Source organism: Eupeodes corollae, chromosome 3, assembly GCF_945859685.1.
Source record: "Eupeodes corollae chromosome 3, idEupCoro1.1, whole genome shotgun sequence".
Taxonomy (NCBI): Eukaryota; Metazoa; Arthropoda; class Insecta; order Diptera; family Syrphidae; genus Eupeodes; species Eupeodes corollae.
The window spans coordinates 84,690,247-84,706,511 of NC_079149.1; the positions used below are offsets into that span (position 1 = coordinate 84,690,247).

A 16,265-nucleotide genomic window follows, 5' to 3' on the forward strand; every position below is an offset into this window, starting at 1 on the left:
AACACTTGAGTTATAATTATACTGAAGTTGCATTCGGTCGTCTTTTTAAAACAATATTTCTTATGTTATAATATGTTGAACGAATTCTCTGAAGTCCTTAATGTCAAAGCAGTTGAGTTTGTAGTTGGGCGGAATACAATTAAATGTAAAATATCAATTTATAAACTTTGTATATTTAAAGTACAAATATTAGTTAAACATAAGTTATATCGCTTTGGCTGACTTTTGTTAAAAAAAATTGAAAGAAATTTAAGTTAGTAATTTAATGGCGACAGAGACAAAATGCTTTTCGGGGGTTTGCTTAAGTTACACGATAAACGAATTTGTGATCGTGGACTGGCTGACCAGTCCACTCGTTGCTGTAACTTTTTTAGTACATGTTGAATTAAATTTGAGATAAGCCATTCTTAATAATGCGAAAAAGGTCAGATATTAAATTTTCGGTCTAATGAATGCAAAGAATTTATTTGAAACCTATTGCGAATATAAATGTTGGCCTTCTTACACATGAGTATGTCATGGAAGAAGCATAGATTTTCTAAGTCTAAGGCCCAAAAGGACATTGTTTGGCCTTGAGCTTAGCTTTAAGTCAACACTAAAGCCAAACCAATACAATATCAAAAACTTTTTTGAAATGAATGCTCCCATTAGAATACGTGGTAAGCGATTTTTCCTAGACGATCTCTCTAGTTGACAAAAGTTTCTTCGTACCATTTCTAGAGATCTTTTGCTAAGACAAATATTAAACGGTACATAATTTATGTATGGGTTAAAACATGTGACGGCATTCCAAATAATCCAAATGGTTTATGAAAACTGAAGAAAAAATTCACGGCTGCGTTTTTATTCACATTTTGGAAAACAGTATCAACAGAATCAGTTGGGCAATCCTATTCATAATTTATTCCGATTAGATCCTATTTAACTGTTTCTAATATTCATAAATGGATGGATCATTTTCAAGCTTTACTCGCATTAAGTTTGCAATCTCCATACAAATAATTGTCTTACTTTTGGGTCGATTTGGGCAAAAAAGAGAGAAAATGAGTTTTTATAAACAAATCTTAAGTGCAATATTTTTAAATCCATTATTTCATCTACCTCTCAAGCTAGACTTAATGTACTTAAATTCTTACAATCTTAGGATCGGTTGAGTAGTAACAGCGTTCAATGTGATATCATTAATATACATTTTTCATAACTATTAAGTTTTAATTAAGTAAAGGGCCTTGCAATAAGAACTTGACAATTTTTGTTTTTAAATTAAACGGAAACCAGTTGAGGTGTTTCAAAAATGTTATCATCGGATCTTATCGTTGTACTTCAACAATGAAAGAAGTACGTTTCAAACCAATATTCCCTGACTTGGTTACACATATCGAGTCTTCGGCGTGTTAGCAAAGACCAATGACTTAAAGTAAAGCCCCAAAGAAAATAGTTAAGAGGCGTTAAACCGTTCGAACGAGGTGGCCAATCGAGATTACTTGCTCTTCCATAAATGGCTTGTCGTGGCTGGCCATTCAAAGTAACGTGACGATAGTTCGTCGAAGGCAAAATATGACCCAATAACACCCCAGGAAGGCATGCAAACCACACCAAACAGTTATTTTTTGTGGGTGAAGTGGTAAAACCATTGACCAAAAAAAGAGCCAAAAACGTTCTTAAGGTCACCGACTACGAATAAGTAGAACATTTTTATAATTTGGATACGTTCCTCGTTTTTGTATTTTATCATGACAAAAATGTTGAATTTACTTAAAAAAGTACACTGACATTACTGGTGATTATTTAAAAGGGAGCGTTCAAAGTTTGTTGTCAAGTCCCTATTGAAAAACCCGATATTATAGGTATCAATTTGAACTCTAAATCAGAAATAAGTCGCGTTTCTAATATTAACCTGACAATTAAAGAAAAGTACGGCTAAAGAACTAATTTTAATATGGACAAGGATTTAGGACATCGTTTACCCATGCAGCTGCATTGTTTATGTAATTTGTATTTAAAAACAGCAACTACAGTCAAACTTCTTTATTACGAACTTCATTTTATTCCCCTTCCCCTTAAGAAATATCCCTTACGAATTAGGTTCTTTATAACGAAATTCTTTATAGTAAATTCTCTTTATAAGAAACTAATTTTGTGGCCCGAAAGCAAAGTTGTTTCTTTATAACGAAATGTCAATTTTCAAATTTGAAAACAAAGTTTACTACGATTTTTATTCCTTATTTTAAAAGGCAACTCCCCGTTTTGGGAAGAATTTTCTTAAAGATGTGTATCAGAAATTGTTTGAGTTACCATTTTAAGTTCTAGAATTGTTGCCAAAATGTCGAAGCGCAAAGCTATTCCGGTATCAGAGAAATTATCGATGACTGAAAAGTTAAAAGGGGAGAAAAGAAAAAAGATGTTGCAGAAAAATTTGGTGTATCGTTTAGTACATTGTCGACAATTTTAAACAATGAATGCAAAATTATAAAGTTTTTCGAAGAAAATTCAAACAGAAGTCAACAGCTCATTAGATGTCAGTGCTGAAATCGAATTTATTCGAAAAAAAACCCAACGATAATTATATGAGAGCTGCATTTGATATATAATATTCGAAGTTTTATTGAAACAAGAGATGAAACCTCAGATGATGTACATATATCTTTACCTTACTAAATTGGAAGATTTTTATAATAAAACAAAAATGAACTGTTCATAAGCAATCGAAAATTGATATGTTTTATTAAAAAATAAGAAGACATACAAAAAAACATAAAATTAATTTTTTGTATACTTTTTTTGAAAAAATTAAAGAACGAATTTTTCATAGAAGCAATTTTGTGTTCCCTTGAAGGTTCATTATAAAGAAGTTTGACTGTATTAATAAACATGTAATTTTTAAACTTTTGGATAACCAGCGTTAATAAACAACTGTTATCAACCCCAACGTTTAAAAGTTTCCCTGTCCGAGGATATTGGATATTCATATTTTTGGATAACATAAAAACTTAACGTATGAAAAAGGAAACAATTTTTGTGCAACTCTGTCTAAATAAATGCGATATTTAAAACTTCTATAAATTATTTTTCAATTGTTTTTTTTTTAATCAATATAATAATAAGTGGTTTTCTAAATAGTATAGTAGTTTTACGCAAGAAAAATGAAAACTAAAAAGTATAATCCTGAAGAAAAAAATTCAACTTTTATGTGTGCTCCAGTCTTAATGGTGATTTATAGCAAAGTTATTAAGGATTATTTAAATTTAATTCGTCAACGACAACTTAACTACAACTTCATGGAAGACCTTTAGACTTGTTGAAATACAAAAATATACAACTTATTATATTTTTACAATTTTTGTTTTTTTTTTTTTTAATATCCTTATTTGGAGGATATAAGTCATTAGAAAAAAGTTACTAATGAATTTAAAAAAAATTAAAATAAAAAGATAAGAATTATATACAAAAAATAAAGAAATTTACAAACATCAGAAACTAACTTTCTGAATCCGCGCTACTTGGTCGCGGAATACTTCCACAGGAACTATTTTTCCTCTGGGCCATTGCCACTGCCACCACCGCCGCCGAAGCCGTTGTTGATGGAGTTTGACTTATGCTGTGGTTGCAGGTGGCAGAGTTTCTAGCATTAAATTGCTGTGTCTGTTGATGATGTTGATTTGTACCTGTGATTCCACTAGGTGGCGTCGGTACAGCTGATGTGGAAGATGTTGCTACCGTTACGGCCGCAGCTTGTGCTGCAGCCAGTAGTTGTGCCTGTGACGAACACGATACACATGGACAAGGTCCACCCAATTTCTTAGCCAACATAGATTTAAGTTTTAGAGCAGGTCCGAGTTTCATGCCCAATTGGTTCATAAGGTGATCTTCTGTGAGTAGGGGTAGGCCAGAACCATCAATGCACTGTTCTCGGAAGTTCTGAAATGAAAATAAGATGAAGAAGCCTTGTTAAAATTGCCAACTTGAATATCTACGAGTATAATAATACTAGATTTAAAAGATTGTGTTGCCAGAGTATAAGGAACATAAAACATAATGATGATTGCCCACTGCTGCCTGCTGTGGCATGTGCCACAGTCACAGCACCACACCACTCTGTGGTAACCAGTTCTAGAGCTGCTACTAGCAATATTGAGTAAATCTGTAGGAATAATCGATAATAAGACGATTGAAAATAATGCACATAAGCACACACTGGCATGGGTTCTTGCAACTCTTTCAGAGAGGCAGGAACATAATGGTTGCGCGAGGTGGGTTCGAGGATGCGAAGATGAATCCGAATCTGCGAAGTTGCAGCATATGGAACGAAAAACCAGTACATAATAGTTGTTGTTTGGAATATATAGCGTATGGGATAGATGTTTGCAAGTGGGCACGCGCCTTCGGGTAGCAATAGCATGATCTTATCGCTGCCGCTATTAACTCTGCGCGCCCAATCATGTAAGGTTGAATGGTTTATTATTGTTCTTTTATTTTTATTTCAATGGTATGGTTAGTTCATTATTGAGTTAAGATAAGGTGAATTACACAATTTAAAAACAAAAGTATAAATTTATAAAAATGTATGCCTAAATGTCACGGTATTTCCTCCATTTTAAGTGGGTTTCTCGCAAAACCCACTTAGGTTAAAAAAAAATATCACTTAAGAGTAAAAATGTGTGAAAACTTTTGTCACTTAAGCCGATTATAAAATTATATAAAATGCAGATTTAATGCTAAGAACAATTGTTTTTTATTAATCTTATAAAATTTTTCAAATCACGCGAAACTTTAAACAACCTATTTTTAAGGGTTTAACAATTTACTAGTTTTGGACTAAGGGAGTTTTGCTAACTAGTAAATTGCTTATTATCTTTTATTAAAAAACGAGCATCCAAACATGTCTAAAAATCGACAGTTTGATAAAATAAACAAAGCAAAAACTATTAAACGGACCTATTAATTGGAATTCCCAACTGTTGACTTGGCCATTCCATCCACTGCTCTTACAAGAATAATTGTACAGATGTCATAGGGATCTAGCAAATTGTTAAAAGCCATTCTGTATTTTAAGCTTTAGCAAATTTTTAAGAGATAGGAAGATGTCAAAATTAAGTAAATCATCTTTTAAGCTTAGCAAATTGCTAAAAATGGATTTAACAATTTACTATATTGTTCAAAATTTTGCGCTTTTATGTTCAAGGTACCCGGGGTATGCACATAAGCGAATTTTCTCTTTCAGATAAACTGGTTTCTTTTAAGCAGGTTTGACTTTATGTTATATTTAGGGTGTTAAGTTAGATATATTGAGATAAGTACATTAAATGAAACTAGTTAAAAACCTTTAAAATTGAAATGAATATCAAGTAGCATTATGCTAATACCTTAAAATTGAGCTTCTAAAATATTTGATACCATAAATTTTACCATCAATAAAATATGTAAATATAAACCGACACATCGTTTTCATTCTGCATAAAGCTAACATCGATTAAAGTAAGATCTTTGGTGATTTTTAGTAATATTCAATAATATCCAACAAACATATGTTGTGGGTAATAACATTTTTGAAACAAAAGCAATGCCAATGTATAAATTCTTTTTGTTAGAACGTATCTATAATTATATTAGAGTAGGAGCTGAGGGCTAATCTTCTGGCGTGAAATGAAACCAGTAGCAGGTAGTCTTAGTATAGGTGATAAGAGAAACGTTCGATTTACTAAATTTCAATTCGATTTTAATATAGAACTACTTCTTAACAATTGACTTAAGTTAAAATCATGGAATGGCTGCTTTGAATTTTTAGCAAATTGCTGAATCCATATAAAATCTGTACAAATATTCTTATAAGATCAGTGGGTGGAATGGTCCAGCCAAAAGTTGGGAATTCCAATTAATAGATCCGTTTTTTTTTGTTTATTTAGACGTACCGTCAATTTTAAGACATGTTTAGATGCTCATTTTTTAATAAAAGGCAATTAGCAATTCATAAGTTAGCAAAACGAAAAGAAAGATTTAAAATTTTGGACTCCCTAGTAAATTGTTAAACACGTAACGATAAGTTGTTTAAAATTGAATGCCTTCACGTGAATAGAAAAATACCGCGCAGTATTACCGACGTTACAGATTCAATTCGAATGAATAGCAGAATAATGATTAGTGAAAATTCAAGTAAAATTTCCCCCCGATGAATAGCAGAATAGGCCTGAATGTATTGGATAAGAAGTTGCAAACAGAAGGCCATTAGCAAAAATGAAAAAGTGTTGGGGACAGAACCGAGCCTTGAGGCATACCACCATTTATTTTTTGTGGTTTTCAGACTTGAAACCATCGAATACTATTTGCATTGAACGATCCGAAAGGTAATTACTAATCCAATGAAGGTGGTTGCATAATGTTCATGTATAGAAATGTCTTAAATACAGTTAAACTCGGATAAATGCTCTTTACTTTATTCTCCTCATAAGAACTCTTTTTTAGAACCTAAATTCTAAGGATTTTTTATACAAAAATCATCTTATAAATACATTTAAGCTTACTTGATAAATATTTTGTAATATTTTGCTTTTCTATAAATTTATCCTGAAAATAATGTCAAATTTTGGTGAAAAATGAAAGTAAAATGAGCTTCGATATTGTAATCATTACTAATGACCTAAGACACGTAGAAGAAAGATCTGCCTCCATCTTTTATTTAATAATGAACAGTATTTAACCAAAGATTTAATTATTTGGAATGTCAATTTGAGCTTGGGTTGTCTAACTATAACTTGGCCCTAAAGTGCTATATATTGCCAAAGAGTGCAATTTTCGAAATCAATTACCCTCATCTCTTATTTACAAAAATGGCGTGCAATGAGCCCATCAATTACTTAAGACAAAAAAAAGAGGCTGGGATGCGACTCACACTGATAACTTCTCATCTCGTCTGTCGATTTGTCTTGCTTAAAAGTTTCTAGGTTTTCGTGTTGGGTTAAAAAAGTTGTTAGTTGAATTATTCTTACAAATTTTCATCTCACCAGCAATATTTTTCATATAAAGAAATAGCTAAGTTTGAAAATAGATTTTTAGTCGAAATTAAATTTTTAACAATTTAAGTAGCATTTCTTCAATTTTTACAAATTGGATGAATGAAATTAATTTGAGAGATATCAAGAACCGAACATCAATTCTTACCAAATTAGTGTACTATTTTTTGTAGATTTTATTTTTTTTATGAAATAACGGACTAATGGATTTTTATAAAATAAAAATTACGAAAAAGAAAGAAAAGTGTCAATTCGATTTTTCTTAAAATTTTCATGACTATGGACAACAATATTTTTTAAAACATAAAAGTAGTTTAAAGCCAATATCTCAAAGTTTTAAAAAGATATTTGAATCGAAAATCAATTTTTGGCAACTTTTATTAATTTTCTTGTTTAGATTTTTTTTTATTTTTTGTAAAAAAACTCCCAATTTGTTTTTCCGAATTTTGAAAACAATATTTCTTATAAGTTAAAATTAGTTCGAAACCATAATCTCAAATTTTTGAAAAGATATTTGAGTCGAAATTCAATTTTTACCAACTTTGAGTAATGTTTTTTTAGGGTTTTATTTTTTATAAAAAAAATTGTCAATTTGATTTTTCTCAAAGTTTTGTGAAATGTTGACAACAATATGTTTTAAAAGATAAAAGTAGTTCTGGGCCAATATCTCAAAGTATTGAAAAGATATTTGCGTCATAAATCAATTTTTATTAAAGTTTTTTAAGTTTTTATTTTTTATAAAAAAACTGTCAATTCGATTTTTATTAAAATTTTACCAAACGTTAAAAATTTTATTTTTCGTTGCACAAAATTGTTTTATAGATACAATTATTTTGTATTCGTCAAATTTTTGAGGTGACAAATTTTTTTTTTCAGTTTTTTTGTTTTATAATAAACACCGTTAATTTCATTTCTTTTAAAAAAATATACTTGTTTTGTATCACGTGACAATACATTATATAAAATTTTATTCAAGTCTCTAGCGTTTTTGGTTCATGAGATATTTAGAGTTAACCAAAATGTTCACCTTTTTTTAAATTGCTTTGGTAACAAAAACCACCCACGCAAGTTTCTTGAGAGCCCTTTCTGTATTTTTTGCCTTATTATCTGTATAACAAAATAATTTGAAGGTGATATCTCTTCTGGTTCTTGAGCTATGGACGACGAAAAAAACGTTGCGAACGTACGGAAGCACAGGCGTACAGTTGTGTTCATGAAAATAACAGTGCTGGTCACATTTTATTAGATTGTCAATTATTTAAATGACGGAAATTCTTACAAAAAACTTAACATGTTACTTGCATCTAACAGTCTTTCGTTTTCATATTAGAGGCTTTTAGCTTGAAGTTATACTTTACTTCTTCCGGTGAGGTGAACACACATCATTTCATACTCTCTGGATATAGAGTGTTCAAAAAAATAGCAGTGCTCTTGATTTTTGATTTGATAAATAAATATTCCACTATTTAAAGTTTTAAGTATAAGTAACATGCTAGCATATAAAAATTAATAAATATAAGCTCAAAAATAAACAATGGGACGGTCGAGACTTTGCACCGAAGAAATTCGAAAACTTACTTTGGAGGGAAAAACCTACCAAAATATTTAAGACATCCTAGGCTGCTCAGCAAAAATGGTCAGTAACGCCTTAAAATGGCAAAATAAACCGAAAAAGCGAGGCATAAAAAGGATGACTACTGAAAGAACTGACAGAAAAATTGTTCAGCTAGCAAAACAGATCCCTACCATAGGCTCTTGGAAAATAAGAAATGGACTTCAACTGTCTGTTAGAGCTGTCGCAATACCAAGACGTCTTTTAAAGCGAAGTTACCAGCCCGAAGTCCACTCAAGGTACCATTTTGACGAAAAGGCATGTGGCAAAGAGAATGGAGTTTGCCAAAGTGCAAAGAGAATGGGCAAAAGAGAAATTGAGCAATTTTCTGTGGAGCGATAAAAGCAAAGTCGTCCGTTTTGGTTCCAAGGGTCGTCGAGAATATGTAAGAAGACCCCAAAATGTAGCAAACGATTCACGGTACCCTATAAAAACAGAGAAGCATGGTGGAGGAAAAATGTTGATATGGGCTTGCTTTTCATATTACGGAGTCGGGCCTATTAACCCCATTGGGAGTATAAGGGATGCAACCGAGTATGTGAAAATTATCGAGGCGGTTATGGTACCCTATGCTGAAGAGAAAATGCCGTTGGTTTGGGTATACCCACAAGACTATGACCCAAAGCATACGTCAAAAAATGCAAAATCATGGTTTGCTCAGAAGAAGCTATCCGTTATGGAGTAACCCGCACACTCTCCCGACCTTAACCCCTTCGAAAACTTGTGGAGGGATGTTAAGAACGCAGTTCATAAATTAAAACCCAAGAATTCGAAAGAATTGTGGGAATCAGTGCGTGATTCGTGTAAAGCAATACCAATCGAGATGTGTCAGGTTTTAGTGGACTCGATGCCACGTAGATGCGAAGCTGTCATAAAAACAATGGTTATTCAACAAAGTACTAATTGTAAGCTAACATTATGTGTATACTTTTATATAACTTTTTACAGTTTCTCATTACTTCTTAAGTAATAAATCCAGTACTTTGTCATGTACTGCTATTTTTATGAAAAGCCATATATTAAAAAAAACGGTTTTTATTGTGACGAAACTAACGGTAAAAATCGATAATACTTATTTTCTGTTATTATGAATAAAATATTTTATTTTGTTATTAGAAGTTTAATAAAACATTTTATAACGTTGAAGTTAATTAGGGGGGCTGCTAACTTATATCCTGGCCCTATTATTGAATTGATTTTGTTGCCACGGTTAGGACCAATAGGGTCTGGATATTGTGTGTTTTCTGTGGTAGCACAACCCAAGCCTTAATATTTTTAAAATGGAAAAATTAAATGATTGACAATGTTTATTTCATATAACTTTTGTAAGTCACGAATAGATGGCGCTTTGATTACTTTGTTGACAGAAAATTGTAGGACCAACTGATTATATAGATGGCTTTTGATGACACGATTAAATAATATTTAAAACAAACGTTTTTATGGAGAAATATCGAAATATGTATATTTATTTGTGTAAACGAATAAGAGGTTGATTAAAAGTGTATTGTAATTTATAAAATTTAAATGTAATCAGAGTAATAACCAAATAAATGTGTACTTGAAGTCGTCAGTTTTTAGTTTAACTATTTAATCCGTTTTACCAATTAGTTAATCATAATTTTAAATCTGAAAAAACTGTTGTTATTACATTTTATAAGTAACTCTAAATTAATTTTTTTGTTTCTAGAAAGAATTGTTGTAAAATGTTTATAATACTAAACATTTTGCTGATAGATCTCTTAGTCTTAAAAAATGAAAAACCTTAACAAAAATTCCAAAGTTGCCCTTAAAAAGTCACACAAGATGCTCTAGTGTCTGACCTAAAGCTATAGTTCGTCCAACTAATGATATGACCCAAACTACTTTTTGTAAGTAATTCCCATCTAGTCCAAAGAAGGTATCGCTGAGCTCAGCTCAAAGAATAAAAAGGACCATAACCAAATAGAACAGATCGACGAAACCGACCCCATAACCAAAGTCTTTTTGCGTTTCAGTTTCAGGGTTATATCAAAGGTTGCTGGCATAGAGAATTCTTTAACTCTGTCCCTATCTCTTTCCTCATCCCCACAGTAACCTAATGATCATGTTGATGATACTGATGCCATTGATGAGGTAGTATGGTGTTGTTGCTGCTGAAGCAGTGGCAAAGCGCAAAGGTAGGTAGCAGTTGATCGTTGATATCACAGGGAAGCATTCACAAAAAAGCTTTAGAGGGCGCGAAAAAAAACAAGAACGTTACCTCTCTATGGAGATTTAACAAATTAAAGAATTCGAATATCCATCAGGATTGGCTGTGTTCTTAAAGTTTCATAACCACCATCAATTTATTTTATCTAGTTTTTCTTTTGATTGTTAAGGCTTTTTAATGAGAAATAACTTTTTTGACGTTTTGCTTAAGTCGCAGAGTCTGGGAGGAAAAACGTTGCCGAGCAACTTCTGTTGTTTGAATTCAAAATTTTAAAGTAGATCGCTCTTTCGACTTTAAGATACGGTCCTGTCTTTCTTGCATTTGAGTACAATGTGTTCCCTTTTGTCTAGCGTGGTCGTTGTTGCCTTTCATCGGTACACCTTAAACTGGTGCTCTTGATGCTCATCCTGCTCTGGTATTGTTGTCGTATTCGTCTTCTTCGCCTTCGTCGTCATCGTCGTCCGTCGTCATCGGTCGTCTGCTCATTCTTGTTTGGTTATGGTCTGAATCATTTGAAATTGTCTTCTTAGGCCGGTTGCGGCCAACTGTGTTATCAACTTTCGAACTCTTGAGAGTTGCACTGCCTCGTGGACCGCGCCCGTCTTTCACGTTAGCAATCTTAGCATATTCAGTGTGACAGCAATGGCAGCAGCAGCAGCAGCCAGTGGTTACCTTACCTTACTCTTTTTTTCACCGCAGCCACCTTCCCTTGGCGTAAAGTTTTCTTCTCTTCCAATTGTATTTTTACAACTAGCGTGCCCCGGGGGCAGTTTACCTTTTAAAAAAAGAAACAAAAAAATTCAAGACAACAAAAAATTGGTTGGCTTCTTTTGCTTCTATATACGAGTAGGTATAAGGAATTACTGTACCAAACCAACTTTGCCTCTGTCTGCTGTGGCAAGAATGATCCGGTTGGCTGATCGGTCAGGCGATGGCTGTATATTCTTGGGGTATGATCACTGATCAGAAGCGTAATATGCCCACGCTAAGAATAACTATCTATATCTGCCTACCACTCTACAAAAGGTTAACCAGGTCAAAAACTGAACAACTAAATTGATCGGCAAAACACAATCGAACAGCGCCCGTTTTTTCATACCTCCTCACATCCTCATCCTCGTCGTTTTTCTTGGCTTCGTACGATCTCGATGTCTTCCTGCGCGCCATGTTCCCTGAACTGGACAGTAATCCTTCCCTCGGGTTTTGATAAGATTTATATTTTCTCTTCATTTTGGCTCGAATGAATGTGATAATTATTAAAGCTTTTAAGAGGAACCGTGAAGGCATAGAAACAATTGATATAGAAAAGTAGTAATAGTTGACATACTCGAGTAAGACTTGAACAATGTTTATTTTTGGAAAGTTTACTTAGTTTAAGTTTAAGTATTGTCAACCCAAAAAAAAATAAACTTTTTAACAGCTAAAAAAAAGCACACTTGCGAACGATTTTTTTAGGATTTGAAAGGAAACTTGAGATTTTGATAGATTTAAAAAATATATTAAGAAAAAGGTTTGGAAATTCGTTCCTAGCCAATACGCGGATTTGTTGATTGTTTGAGTTGGAAACGTTCTTTATGATAACTAAACCCAAAAGTTATTCGGTACAATTGTTTTAAAGCATTAAATACTTTGACGCAGATTCAGTTTTTAGCTTCGAATGTTTTGAAAACAACAACCGTGGCGTGATGGTAAATGTGTAGGACTGTCATGCTAGAGATCTTCGTGTTAATTCCTGCCTGTTCTAAACTGTACCGAAATTCGGAGTCGGTGACAGCAACTGAACAGCGTTAGCTCCAAATTTTCTTCAAGAACCATTATTTGATCAGAAAAATATAACTATTTGGTGTGTTTTGCATGCCGGACTGGCGAAGTTATTGGACAGTATTTTTCTTCGACGATAACGAACGATTTCGGGTGCCTGCGGCATGGTAGATCGGGTAGTTCTCATGTCAAAGTTCTTGCTTTACCTCCTCGTGGTGGCCCCCGGGCAATGATTTGTGTATTCCAATATACATAAGTTAGCAAAAATTACAAAGGCGAAGTTACCTGACTCTTCAGGATAGGTTACGGAGATTAGCACTCTTCGTAACTGAACAACGTCCCCCAACAGAAACCAAAATTACGCCTCGGATAATTAATGATAGCTCGTTGACAACTTTTGGCTATTGTAATCGGAAAAAAGATTCGTTTTCGGAATGTGAAGACGCTTCTGCACGCAGGAAGTGAAGGCACAATGGCAGATCCCTCAAATTAGAGAGAGAATTTATGCAGTACAGGATAGATATCTTAGGGTTAAGCGAAGTGCGATAGTTGGGATCTGGCAAATACAAGTCACCGAAGCGTAACACTGCACTGCTCTACTGTGGTCATGACATAGGAAACGCTCGAGAAGCTAAAGTTGGCTTACTCCTTACAAAAACGGCAACCAGAAGCCTTATTTCGTGGGAACCCCTTGGCGAAAGGCTTATTAAAGCTAGGTTTTAGAGTAGAGTACGACCCGTCACAATTATACAGTGTTACGGACCGACGGAGTTACATCTGATGAAGAGAAAGAATGCTTTTATAGTCAACTAGGATCCGCCTACAACAACACTCCCCGCGGAGATATAATTTTGGTTATGGGAGACCCGGGCTAAGGCATGTAATGGATGCTCACCGAGTCGGCAATTGCAATGATAATGGTTAGAGGTTCATTGACTTCTGCAACGCCAATAGCCTTGTGGTTGGTGGCACTATGTTTGAGCACAAACTTTGTCATACCATTAGCTGGGTGTCGACGGACAACCAAATTTACCACTTCGCGATTAGTCAACGCTTTAGAAGTAGTCTCTTGGATGTACGAAACAGACAAAGTCGGTCGGAAAAAAGAAAGCAAAAACATTTGACTTTCAGAAGAATTTTGGGCAACGATCAACGAACGCAAACAGTTAAGGGCTTGAATAACTGCTGTACAAGATGGAGAAAGAAACGAGCTGGAGTCTTTGTATTGCATGAAAAAGAGAGAGGTGCGCCGCGACAAGCGTAACTACATAAACGCATTGGCGCAAGAAGCAGAAGATGCTGCAAACAGGTGCGACAGCAGGAACGTTTACAGAATAACCAAAGAGCTGACGGGTACGCACAGCTTAAAGCAACACCTAGTGAAAGAAGTAGACGGTACTGTGATAAGTTCGGTGGAAGGGCAAGCCAGAAGGTGGAAAGAACACTTTTCTTCGGTTTTAAACCGAGTGTTTCCAAACAACTTGCATCCGACACCTTTGAAGGGCCTGAAGAAACTAATCCCCGAATCCGCACCGCACCTTCCAGTAATGATGAGATAGTTGCCGCAATTAAAGCACTTAGGAACAACAAAGCGGTAGGACTCAAGTGAACTGCTTCATCCGTTCATAAAAGAAGCCTGGACCATCGAAAGCTTCCCCCGTAAATGGAAGAAGGGAATTATCGTCAAGCTTATAAAAAAAGGAGATCTTACAATGTGCGAAAACTGGAGAGGAATTTGTGTTCTACCTGTTGTTGCCAAAATAGTAGCAAAACTCATACTGGAACGCATCAGAGAACACCTTGAGGCCACACTCGATGCCTCACAAACAGAATTCCGCGCTGGATACTCCTGTATTGATCATAGCAACACCCTGCGGATCATTATTGCGTTAACAGGGAGTATATCTGGTTAGCTTTGTGGAGGAGAGGCATCCTAGAAAAACGTATTGCAATTATTAAAGCAACATATGATGGATCCAAGTGTCACGTTCTGCAAGATGGTAAGTCAGATGATTTTGAAATCCGAAGCGGAGTCGGACAGGGCTGTATTCTATTGCCAATATTGTTTTTGTTGGTGATAAGCGATGTACTGCACTCAGCTCTGTCAGGTAGCGGAGGAATAAAATGAACTTTGACATCCTACTTAAAGCATTTGGGTTACGCGAACGATGTTTTCTTACTCTCTCATAGGATCATGGATCTCCATCAAAGGACAACAAGTGTGGAGACAGAAGCAGTAGTTGTGGGGCTGAATATGAATTCCGGAAAAACAAAATTGATCAGCCTCGGAACAAGACTACCCTCTCAAATAAATATTTTCTCGCAACCGGTGGAAAAAGTGGAGAGCTTCCAATACCTGAAAAGTATCGTTTTCATCGAAGGCGAAACTGAGCAAGATGTCATCTGCAGCATCCGCAAAGCAAAAGCGGAGCTCGGTATGATGTCAAAAATTTGGAGGAATAACTCTATCAGCTTAAGAACAAAGCTACAACAATTTCGCACAAATGTCGAATCTGTGCTTCTTTATGGGTGCAGCACTTGGAAGGTTACTTCAGCCATAACAAGAAAGCTGTAACTTTTGTAAATATATGTCTTCGTAATATCCTAAGGATTTTCTGTCCAAACCGTATTTTAAATTCATAGAAGGACAGGTCAGGAACCTATAGAATCTATAATACGAAGACGTAAGTGGCATTGGATTGGACATACGCTTCGGAAAAGTAACGACTGCATTGCAGGCCAAGCAATGCAGTGGAAGCCGCTCACACAAGAAGGAAGAAGAGCTTTACGACCGAGAAGCACATGGCGCAGGACAGTTGAGGAGGAATCATCGTCGATAGGCAAGAGTTGGAGGGAGCTGAAACACATCTCCGGAAACCGTACACGATGGCGCGTAGGCGTAGCAGAGGCCCTATGCCCCTTAAGTGGTCCCCAACGGACTTACCAAGTATGAGGAACTAAGAAAGTTAGTAAGTATAACGATCGTCGCGTTATCGTGCCAATATTATTTATTATTTTTGAAAGAATTTAGACTTAGTATAGTATGCCACACACTATATAGCCTCACCTTATAATCAATTTTTTGAAGCCTAAGTCTGATGAGCGTGCTATCTCAAGAAATTGGAAATGGAAAGAGCCGACATTGGCAGCGAAATAACGGCCGTTTTGAGCGAAATATATGGCCGAAAAAATGATAATTGTGCTCAACGATTTGGCCGCTGAAAAACGTGCCCACAGTGACACATTCGAACTATGTCGAATTATAATCCTAAATATTTTGATTGTACTTCAAACCAATAGTAAAGTTTCTAAAATATCTCAAACAGTTTGCGATTTTGAAAGAAAAGGTGGCAAGTCCTTATTGGAAAACCCTTTTAAAAAACTTGGTAATGCAAAAGCCTTTTGAGAACTAGGGCCTCAGGATTTACAACTCTCAGCCATTCCTGTTTGCGAGTAATGTTATCAGGGATGAGGAGGACCTACAGTTTTAAACCGAATTCGAACAGCTAATTTGAGAAAGCACTTTTCATAACATTAAAAGAATGGAGGACATGGCAATTCCTCGCAAGAGGTTTTACATGGCACAGGCAAAGATTAAATCCAAGACTTGTTACTAAGGTTATTCACAAAACACTAGTCTCGTACATTATCTTAAAGACGAAAAGAACTTATTTTAATATTAAAGCAAATTGAG

General features: G+C 34.8%; 1 protein-coding gene across 2 annotated transcripts in view; it reads right to left on the minus strand.

The window, feature by feature from the left end:
• Positions 1-231: 231 nt before the first annotated feature.
• LOC129949194 (putative uncharacterized protein DDB_G0281251) overlaps positions 232-16,265 on the minus strand; it is a 157,913-nt gene continuing 141,879 nt past the window's right edge. For both annotated transcript variants that reach the window (XM_056060482.1, XM_056060481.1), the window contains exon 7: positions 232-3,918. In XM_056060482.1, the coding sequence (XP_055916457.1) occupies positions 3,478-3,918 (441 nt within the window). In that variant the 3' untranslated portion in view covers positions 232-3,477. The remainder of the gene's footprint in view (positions 3,919-16,265) is intronic.